The sequence below is a fragment of the Artibeus jamaicensis genome, unplaced genomic scaffold (assembly GCF_021234435.1).
Source record: "Artibeus jamaicensis isolate MK-2021 breed Jamaican fruit bat unplaced genomic scaffold, CSHL_Jam_final scaffold_916, whole genome shotgun sequence".
NCBI lineage: Eukaryota > Metazoa > Chordata > Mammalia > Chiroptera > Phyllostomidae > Artibeus > Artibeus jamaicensis.
The window spans coordinates 36203270-36214616 of record NW_026522059.1 but is presented as its reverse complement, the minus strand read 5'-3'; the positions used below and the strand labels follow the sequence as shown (position 1 = coordinate 36214616).

At 49.4% G+C, this 11347-nt stretch overlaps 1 protein-coding gene across 1 annotated transcript; it reads right to left on the bottom strand.

Moving 5' to 3' along the window:
- Positions 1-270: 270 nt before the first annotated feature.
- Positions 271-4007, bottom strand: LOC119051969 (40S ribosomal protein S18-like). The gene is given in 3 exon segments (XM_037148956.2): positions 271-613; positions 615-899; positions 3769-4007. Coding segments are annotated over 3 exon segments (867 nt in total).
- Between the last annotated feature and the right edge of the window lie 7340 nt (positions 4008-11347).

Here is an 11347-nt window from a genome sequence, read left to right as displayed (position 1 = left end):
TTATTGTCTTGTTCCATGTGAACAACCGTAAATCTACTTTTGCCAACCCCTGTGTAATCGTACAGTCCTTTCAGTTTTACCAGTATGAGCCATTGTTATTATGGCTGTAAGTATCATTCCCAGCTCAGCTAAATAGTGTACTGGCTACAGTGCCCTTGTTTTTTTAAGTATCATTTCTTTTTATCTCTGGAATTAATCACTTGCTTACTTAGGATTTTTCTTTTCTTTTTAGGTATATAAACTACTTAATAACAGACCAGGCCCACAGATTTATTTCTTCTTGGACACACCCCCAGTGCGACCCCGGTGGGCTGTGGTCATGGCGTGCAGGCCTCCAACAAGACCCCAGAAGTGGTGCAGCCCTCTGTGGGTCCTCGTTTTCTTCAGCCGCTCCAGGTCTTTATGAAGCTTATTGTCCAGACCATTGGCCAGGACAAAGCTGCATTTTACATCCTTCTCATCATTCTGTTCGTGCAAGAACCAGTCTGGAATCTTGTGCTGACGTGGGTTCTGCACCCTGATGGTCACGCGTTCCGCTGCGTTCCCTGTGAGCTCTCCTGCCCTCTTGCTGAGGTTGGTGTCTGCTTTCCTCAGTGCCACTGAGCATGTCTTCACCCACGCCCTCGGATGCAGTGACGGCAAAGGCTGTCTTCCGTTGCCCATTGACATTGGTGCTGAGTACTTGAAAAATGTGGCAGAACTTCTCAGGAATTATGAGAGATGTGGCTGTGGCAGCATAGGCCTCCTGGGAAGAGTCCTTACTTAGTTTTCTATGGGTTTCTTCCTCATTCCCCTCCCCATCTCTTTGGAGATGTTCCCCCTGGTGGTCTTCATGCTGCTCAGGTTTGGATGGGTCGCTTTCTTGCCCTGCGCTGCGGCCATTATCCTGTGATTCTCTTCTGGGATACAAACTTCCAGGTCGTGCCCCATTTCCTGGATCCTATGATTTTCTTTGTCTTGGTTTTTGCCTTTCCTTTAGTGAAACATCCTTCAGATGCTTTCTAGGAAAGTGTGTTTATGAGGTAAAGTTATCGGGGGATAGGGAAATAACTTTAATTTCTAGTATTTGGATTCTGGGTCTCCTGGATGGGACTTTTAATTTTCTTCTCTGCCATTTTCCACTTACGTGTCTCTTTGTTCTACTTTCTAGGTAATTTCCTCAATTTCGTCTACTCTTTCAACTGCTCCACTTTTTTGTATCATAATTTTCAATTCCAAGAGGTGCTTGTCTTCTAAGTTCCCATTTAGAGACCCATGTTTCTGTTCCAGGAATGCAAGAGCTTCTAGTGCATCTCTGAAGGTTGGAGGTTTAAAAAAAGTTTTTCTCCTGTTCCATACATTGTCCTTGTTTCCTCCCGGTTGATGCCCCCCCCCCCCCCCATTTCTCATGTTGATCTCTGTCTGGCATATTGGAGGCATTTTCAATGTCACGGGCCTTTCTTCAGGGTGTGGACTTCAGTGTGGCGTGTCCTGCCCACGCTGAGGTTGGAGATGAGATCTGACGGTCTAACTGCTCCTTACGAAACCTTCTCCCAGTTCTCCCAACTTCATCCCACCCACGCTCCCATTTGCGGAAGAACAGGGTGTTTCACTTGCTGAACCTCCCCGGGGTCTGTGGTGGCTGTCGTCTCCATTCAAGTTCCCTCCCGGCCTCAGGAGTCAGCTCTCTGAGGCTGGCTAAACCAGCCATTACTGGACTGCCTGCTTTCAAGATACCTCATCTACTGTGATTTTTTTATCCCCTTGTCCTTAGCGTTGCCTGACCTTTTTGAGCCTTTTAGTATACTTGTAGTGCTTTTTATGAGGGAGCAGCTGTGTACATTTGGGTTCAAACTGCTGTGTTTCCTCTGGCCTTTCCAAACCAAGCAAATAAAATAGACACTTCTTTCCTGATTCACGCTTTTGTGCTAGGGTACTTGTCCTTGCCACACCTTCTTCCAGAAACATAACAATAACAGCATAATAAACCTTTAGATTTTACAAACTCCCTGACTTTTTTCTTTCCCCCCTTTCCACATCTTGAGTTGGTCTTTCTCATTAGATGATGATCTAATGGACTTCATCCCTTTTCTTAAATGCTGACCTTCCATGTCTCCAAAATTCCCTTTACCACGTTTGCCTTCCAGAGAGCTTCCTGTGTCCTGACTGCCGCTTGTCCCCAGCCCCCTGGCTGACGCTAGCTCACCACCCAACGCACCTTTCCTGCACCAGCAGAGAGGGATTATCCATTTCTTTCTTTCCTTTTTTAATGTTTTTGAGAATTATCCATGTGAGATTTTTTTAAAGATTTTATTTATTTTTAGAGAAGGGGAAGGGAAGGAGAAAGAGAGGGAGAGAAACACCAATGTGTAGTTGCCTCTTAAAGTGCCCCCTACTTGGGGAACTGGCCTGCAACCCAGGCATGTGCCCTGACTGGGAACGGAACCAGTGACCCTTTGGTTCTCAGGCTGGCACTCAGTCCACTGAGCCACACCAGCCAGGGCAGGATTATCCATTTCAATCAATCCATTTAATGCTGGCATTCCTGAGAATGCATGTTTCTAATTTTGTGGGGAAATGTCAGGATGAGTTTTCTTCCCAGAGGGGTGAAAGTCACACTGAGACTTAAAGGGTGTGGAATTTAGCTCTAGGTGAGACAGTTATCCAGGTAGACAAGGTTCTCTACCCACACGTCTCCCCACCCCACATGATTTGGAGGACATTTCCCTTAAAAAATGGTTCAAAGGGCCACGAGCACAGGAGGCAGTCTATTGCCATGTTGCTGTTTTAGTCCCAGTTTCCTCTCTTGCCCAAACAGTAGTATACAGGTAGGCCTGTTACATACTAAAAACATATAGTTGGTATGTTAAAAAATGTATTATATGCATATTCATCTATCAGTGAACTAATATAGAAATATAAGACATACTCTGTTGTACTCAGAAAGTTGAAGAGTATATATACAAGAACCAGACTTAAGACAAGTAAGTGAGTAATGGAAAGACCACAAAATGCCAGGTGAAGGGTCTGCATCAATCTAGGGCTTAAGGCTTCACCCGTTCACTCCCTGACCAGCGGGTGAAACAGAAAGAGCAGGATGGGGGGGGGGGCAAGGCTCCTGCGGGGCTTGGATGCCTTGCTGAATTCAGCCTGGCCCCACCCAGAGACTCTCTATCTCTGAGGTCCAGGACGGTTGCAGCAAAAAGAAAAAGACCACCTGAAGAAACGGGTCGCCCTATTTAGTATGAAGGTAGAGAGCCCCTTTCCTTAAAAAGCCGGTCTTTAGCTGCAACCTAGGCGCCCCGAGAAGTGAGAAGAGCCGGCCCAGCCTCCAGGGTTAGGGCGCTGGGCCAGGGCTCAGCCCGGAACAGCAGCTCCAGCCCGAGGCACGAGGGCAAGAGCCTCGGTTCTCTCTGCAGATGCACGAGTCTGCAACGCGCTCTCCCGCCCCCTCTCTAGCCCCAGACCAGCCTTTGCAGCAGCTGGGCTGCCCACTCACCTGGGCGTGCGGGCTCCGGTAGCCTCGGGTGGGGGCGAGGGGAGGAGGTCCGAAGGCGTGGGATTAGGGAAGGAAAGGAGAAAAGGGGGGAGAGGGAGACTGCCTACCCCCATGGCCAGCAGCTTAGGGGAGGGCCACCTGTCATCACAGCCATTGTCACGACCACCCAGGCCACGCCCAAGCACGGGGGGGGGGGGGGCGGGGCCGGGACCAGGATCACCTGGGAGGGACCAGTGTTTTTTAACTGAATCTAGACCCAGCCTGTGTCTCTTCCCCTCCAGAACTCTCACCCACACTCCAGTCTCCTGGCCGAGTCAGCCCTTCCTACCGGGAAACCTGTGGCCACCCAGGAACCTTCTGGATAATCACTGTTGAGGGTGCGGAGAGAAAGCTGGAGGGTAAATGAAGAAAGAAGGAACAGTAGCTGCCGCTGAAGTCTCTGCCACGGTGCTACCACTGCGCTGTCGCTAACGGCAGCACATCTGGTGCCAGTTAAACCTTTCCCTTGGGTACCTGTGTCCCGACCCATTAGTTCGCACCTAGAAATGGATTCCAGTGAAAAGCAATCCAGGGTGTAGGCAAACACTGACCGATGCCCACGTTGAGCACAGATGTTGGCAAAATTGAAAAATTGGAAGCTACTTAAATGACAGTACGCCTTTGATTTAATGCACACGTTTGAAGTCACGTTATGGGACATAGTTTTCATCAACAGAAAATGTTCACTAGATGGTGAGTGTAGGGGGAGAAGTTTACAGAAGTTCCTGTTTAAAAAGGAAAACCGATAAGACGTAATTTAGATAGAAATTGGGAATGTTTAAGTGCTTGGGTGCTGAGAAAGAGAAAAGATATTTAAACAATCTCGATTCTGCTCCTCTCCAAACCCGCCCTCCCCTCTGCCCGCCCTCAGGGTTTCCACAATGGAGAAGCAGGTTGGACGATCCCTCGCTTCCCTTCCGAGAACAGCCCCCCCCCCCCCCCCCGCCCCCGTCCCATCGCCTGCGGGGAACCCAAGCGCCCAGGTTCCCGGGGAGCTGCTGCGGGGCCAGGCGGGGCGAGGTGGGGAGGGGCCGGGGCACCGCCGCCTTCCCCGAGGCGGACAGGGTTGTGGCGTGTCCACGCCCTCTCTCTCCCCAGTGCCCTTCGATGTGTTGAATTCGGCAATCGATCGGAAATTACAAGGCCAATTAAATGCCCTCCGATTTAGAGCTCTGGAGAGGCCTGAAAGGCTTCAAACAGCCCCTCGGTCCCTCGGAGGTCTCCGCCGCGGTGACCTTCGGCGTCCCCTCACCCAGAAATGTCCCCGAGGGGATCATTGCGCGGGGAGCGGGCCGCGCCTCTTCTGGGAGCCCCAACCCCCTCCCGGGCTGGCGGGGAGGACGGTCTTAGGGACTCGAAGTAGAGCCGGGGTCGATGCCCACTCGACACCAGAAAACCAGGGGGAGGCGGGACCCAGGCAGCCGCTGGGTCCGGGAGTCGCAGCCGGGAGGCTGTGTCTCAGCCATCTGGCGACTCCGAGGCATCTGCCGGCGATCACACCCCCACATTCCTCAGAATCTGCCAGGTTGCCCCCCACCCCACCCCACCCCCGTCCCATAACCCTACGCCCCTCCAGCGCTTTTCTTTTTCCGCCTTGGTTGTGGCTTTGCTCCCAGTTCAATAGTAAATGTTCACCGAGATTGTGCCTACTTTGCATATTTGTTCATAGATGCCTTAGCGGTGATGTGGTCCAACCTCCTCCTTCGACAGAGAAGGAGACCCAACAGAGTGGCAGGCTCGCCCTGGATGGCCTGATAGCTTCCGTGCATAAAGACTGCCCTGAAAGACCCCAAATAAGGCCTGTTGGGGGGGGGGGTTCCTATGTAACCTATGTAATAATGTCCCTCTGCCTAGCTAGCCACTAATACCTGGAAACCTGTGGTCCGTACCAGTCTTCAGTGAGGACGCAACACATACCCTCTGCATGGGTGCGCGCCTGCTGTAGGGACGGTTTGCATTCTTTCTGGCTGAGCTTGACAGTCAGTCGGTCCTTGAAGAACAAGTGTTTGAACTGTGCGGGTCCACTTACAGGAGCCCCCCCCCCCATTAAATATAGTGGGCTCTTTCCGTCCTACCCTGCGTTTCCCATACGCGGTCTGAACAAACCGCGGGTGGAAAACACTCCCAACGGCAGGTTCCCAGCCGCTGACTCCCACTTGCGAGGTAAGGTACCGTCTCCCCGCTGCAGTTGGTTGAATCGGCCGACGCGAAGGGCTGACAGTGGTCAGAACTTGCTCTGGGATTTTCAACTTCGCTGCATTTGGAGCCCCAACCTGCCCCCTCACTTTTTTTCAAGGGTCAACTGTATACTGTGAGCATTTTTAGGTTTGTAGAAAGAATATCAAACATTCTTCGAAAAACTGAAGTTTTACTAGCCAACCAGTACTTCATTTTACGCTGTTGCTGAACATTCGTGTTAGCAGTTTTCATTTTCAAAAACAGTGCTAAGGGCAGTTCTCTGGGCCCTTCCCTTCCCTTCCCCTCTTCTCACCTGCCCCTACCCCAGGCGCTTGGCCTTTACCTTTCCCTCTCCTAAACTCCCGGGACGCCCGCCACACACCCCGACCCCCGCGTTTGTTTGTTTTTTTCTTCCTGTAACTTGTTTCCTAAGCCTCCGCAGCCCAGCAGGCTCACTTCTATTACCTCTGTAAATAAACTTTGTAAGTAAACTTTCTCTTATAATAAAGTTTATAACAAATTAACATTTATTATTTTTTTTAAAAAGTGCTAAGAATATCCTTCTTGACAAATCTTTGCATTGCTGACTCTATGGAATGGGTTCCTAAACCTGGAATCACCAGGTTGAAGACTGCAGACCTTTTTAAGGCATGTGGTGCACAGGGCCCGATCGCTCTCTGAGAGATCCGCCCGGTCTGTGCACTGGACCTAACGGAACGAGGGTGCCCTTCGATCACCAGTGAGGTTGAGAAGCTGTTGAGGCCACGAAAGTGACAAGGTCGAGTTGTGACTAGAAGGTGGCTGTGTGGGATCCTCAAGGCATCACGGGATAGTGTATTCTCTCTAACCCACTGGGCTTGCCTCTCCAGTTCTAAGCACCATGCCTATTGTTGACTGAATGAACGCATTCCCACCTGGCCCCCCCACTCCTTCTTTGGGCCGACATCTCTCTGCCTGGTAACTCTAGGTAGAGCCTCATCATCGCTGACGTCTCTTCCTTCTGTGTCTTCACACGGGCTGTGCTTCCCACTCGTTCTCTTGCTTTGTGTACTTGCCTTTCCCTCTCCAGGTTGTCACGTACCTGGGTGGCTGCTGTCACTCTTCCACAGGGACATTTGGGTTCTACAAGAATGATGATAAAGAGGAGACCTGATCTCATCTTGCATGCACTGTTCATTTATTAATTTAATAAATATTTATTGAGCCACCTGTTATATACAGGGCACTATGCTTGTCAGAAACACAAAAGAAGCCCTGGCTGGTGGGGCTCAGTGGATTGAGAACTGGCCTGAGAACCAAGAGGTCACAGGTTTGATTCCCAGTCAGAGCACATGCCCGGGTTTCAGGCCAGGCCTCCAGTAGGGGGCATTGGAGAGGCAACCACATTGATATTTCTCTTCTTCTCTTTCTCCCTCCCTTCCCCTCTCTAAAAATAAATAAAATCTTTAAAAAGAAAAAACACAAAAGAAAATATCGATATTAATATCTAACATTTATTAAACACATAAAAGTGCCCTTCATCACATTAAGGATAAGATTAGGCACCTGATTTTACTTAATCCTTATTGTAGCCCAATTAACGAAGGACTATTATTCTTCCATTGTACAGATAAGGAAAGTGATGCAAGTTAAAAGTCACACAAATGGTTAAATAGGAGAGGCTAGCTCCAAATCCAGGCAGACAGCAGTGTTCCAGACAGAAGGGCAATCAATGATCAGAGGCGGTCCCAGGGCAAAAAGTGGTTTGGCTGGTTAAAGAAACTCTCAGAAAGCTGTTGTGGTCAGAGCACAAGCTCTAAGCCTTAGAATCTAAGGGATCTGTGTCTCAGGATGAAATGGGAGGCCCTGAAGGTTAAGGTTAACAATTTTGGACTATGAATGGGAAGCTATTCAAAAGCAGTGATAAACGATTTGTGCTTTGTAAAGATGCCCCTGGCTGGAAGGAAGTGGTCTGGCCAAGGGCAGGAATGGAGGCAATAGTTTTCTTCTCATTCCCCTCAAGTAGATGGGCCTTAGGCTTCTGAGATATAGATCATGCAAACTGGACGTGAGTGTGACCACCAGGTTTCTGGGACGGCAGGTGGTGGCACCATTCCTAAGCGATTTTAGGAAAGACCTTAAGTTTAATTTTGGACATGTCAAAATCAGTTGCCTCAAGACACACATAGAGATTCCAAGTAGGGAGTCAGATGGCAATGCAGGAATTGCCAGGGTGCGGAGGCAGTGGGAGCCAGCCAAGGGGGGGGGGGGCACTTGGAGAATCTCGCGGGCTCCCGGCACTTACAGATGAAGACTAGGAAGGGAAGGAGCCTGTGAAGCTTCCGGAGGACACAGGAGCAGCGAGGAGCATTGGGCATCTGGGCATCGGGAGAGCGGCCTGTGTCAGAGGCAGACCCACACCTCGGGCACCCCTGGGGGGTGAGGTCAGATCAGCCATGGGGCTCAGGGTTGGAAGTCAAGGCTGGAAGTCATTTCACATCTTCCTTGGCTCACACGTTGGTGGGACTGACGGCAGCCTTTCTGTCCCCATTTGTTTCGGCAGAACCTTGATTTGAAGGTCCAGCAACAAATGACTTTTGAGGCCTTTCTTTGTAGTTCCTCTCATGTTTCTACATTTATATCTCACCTAACAACAACCCAGAAAACACGAAAACCAGTGGCGGATAACTGAATGAAAGGACACCTGCAGTTCACTGCATACGCTCCCAGTCCTTCTGCCTCCCACTCTGCGCGTAGGACAGCCGTGAGCAGGCAAAGGCAATGGAACTTGTAACACCGTCTTTAGACCTGCACTAACAGAAGTAGGATTCAAGTTCTGAACCCTAACCTTCAGAAGGCACCAACTTAGAGGTCCCAGTTCCTCTCCTAAATCCCTCAATGACACTAGGACTAGACACTATTTTAGATACGATTTTCCCCAACAAAATGGATCCTATCACCACCCAGTAAATCCCTGCTGGGCATGACAGGAGACTTCTGGGGTGGCCCCCATTTAGGTGCTCAGTAATTACTTCATGAAAGAAGGACCAGGGGAAGAATGAAAAGATGTTTCTCTCTTTTTTAATGTTTATTTTTTAGACAGGGGGGAAAGGAGGGAGAAAGAGATGGAGAGAAATATCAGTGTATGGTTGTCTCTCACATGCCCACAACTGGGGACCTGGCCCGCAACCCAGGCATGTGCCCTCACTGGGAATCGAACCCATGACCCTTTGGTTCACAGGTCAGTGCTCAACCTACTGAACCACACCAACCAGGGTGGGAAAGATATTTCTTGACATAAAATAACTCACAATTTGGTGGCATAGATCTTTAAATAACTAAAGATTTGGTTAAGTGATTGAGTATGTTTATTTTGTAAGAACATGGCTGAAAATAAATCTTTGTGGGCTCTGGATGAAATAGGCATGCGGATATAAAATGCTTTACACGAGATGAATGATTCAAAAGACAGTATAAAGACAGTGTATTTGTGTTTGGAATGAAAAAATAAACTTATATCGCTCTGCCCGGCAGCAATACCCTGCACTTGCTGCACCCAAAGCAGTTTAGCATATCTGTTTTCCAGCAGTTCGTCTGCCAATCACTGAGTGAGTTAATGCTCCACCCGGGTAGTGCTGATGGCAGCATTAGCCATAAATAAACACGCTAATATGTGCAATAGCTAAATGAATAGACTTTTCCTCGGTGTTTTATGGCCTGAAAAGAACGCAGCTTTTCATTAAAGGAATCATTTGAAAATGTGGAAACTGATACTGTCCTAGCCCAGTGCTCTACGCCCGTGGATAATGGCCTCCGTTTTAGCCGGGGGTGGGGGGGGGGGTGGGGGAGCCGCTTCCCATTTACTTTAGCAAAGATTGTTATTGAATGAAACCTTTAATGGGGGCGTTTATGATCCCACTCCGCTAAGAGCTCAGGGCTGCCTTACTACAGTCTCTCCCTCCACCTTGACAGCTCTTAGAGAGGATCAATACAGGTAATATGCCGCCTGGTGGTCAGCAGTCCTTTAGGAAGAAAGGTGGAGCTAAAATGGAAACTGACAGGTAGCCACTTAGAGAGAGGGCCTGGGGTCAACACTGCGAAAGGGAAGCTCCTCCGGGGAGCGTCTGACCCTCCCATTACATACAGCCAGCGCTGAGATCACGGGGGAGGAGGTCAGGCACAAAGACGAGGGAGCCGGGGCAGGCCACTCGGAGCTCAGGAAGGGCCTTCCATGGGGTGGTACTTTTAGAACCCCAGAATTCGCAGCGGTTCGTCCCCCTGTAATGCCTGTTAGCCGCCCATCCCAAATTAGCTCATTCCTGTGGAATCCCTGGTGAACTGAAACGGCCTAACACGTCGAGGCCCTTCAGTTAGGACCCATCTTGCTGGCGTACGCACAGAATAAGCGGAGAGGAAGCACCGGTGCCCGCAGACCCAGTTCAGAGCCCTGGGGCTCGATGCTGCGTGCGGCTCCCGAGGAAGGGGCTCAAGGGGCCACACGTGCGGCCCCGGTGCGCGCTGCCCCTGCGACCGCTCGCCGCGAAACAAACCTGCACGTTGTTTTCACATTTTGCCTTCAAAGCAAAAAATCCTGTGCATATTTCTTTAAGTTAGCAAAAATAGGTACTAATACGGGTCTTTTGTAAAAGCGAAGTGGTCTAAACTTTTGAAAGCGAGGACACTCTTTCTACCAGCGGTCTCATTTTTAAAATTGCTGCAAAACACCCATAATGAAACTTAGCATCTTACCATTAAGTGTACTGCAGTTCAGCAGCACTACGTACACTCACATGTTGTGCAGTTACTACCTCGATCCAGCTCGAAAACTCCGTTCATGCTGCAAAATTGAAAGTCTCTAACCCGAAACTCTCCCCTTCCTTCCCTCCCCGCCCCTGGCAACCACCACTCTGCTTTCTGTGTCTATGATTTGACTACAATATTTGTCCTTTTGTGACTGGTTTATTTCATAATGTCCTCAAGTTTCACCCTTATGTAAGTAAGTAGCACGTGTCAGAATTTCCTTCAAGGCTAAATAATATTCCAGTGTGTGTACAGATCACGTTTGTTTGTCCACTCCTGGGTTGATGGCCACTTGCGTTGCTTCCACCTCTTGGCTATTGCATAGTTGTGTTCTTTGACCCTAAATTCACTTACTCACTTTCTTTCCTAGATAGTTTTTAAAAATCTCCAAGACCCAGAAAACCTTCCTGAGATTCTCAGAAAAACAAAACTTCATTTGAAGCATCCCAAACCTCCTGTCCCCACTCCAGCCCTGTCCCTCAGCATTTACCGTGAAGAGTAGGTACTACAGCGATAGCATCTTTTTGACACGATCGATGTTTTTCTAAGAATCACCTGGGTGCTCACTAACCCTCTCCTCACCCAGGGATTCAGTGGTGTGGAGGAGGGTCCTGGGGCCTGAGGTTTAATATGAATTTGGGGGGATTCTCATCCTTAGGCAAACTTGAGAAACTTGGGCTGTAGCTTGATAGGGATCCTTTACTACCGACAAGCCTCTTCTATCTGGGATTAAATATGGCTTCTGCGTCTGGCAGGATGTCATCTATTACTGGACAGTTAGGTGCCGGACATCAGCTCAGAGGCAGAATAGGTAAACAGCTGTAACCACAAACCCACTCTTTTAAAAATATTTGTTGATGTTCAAGTGCAGTT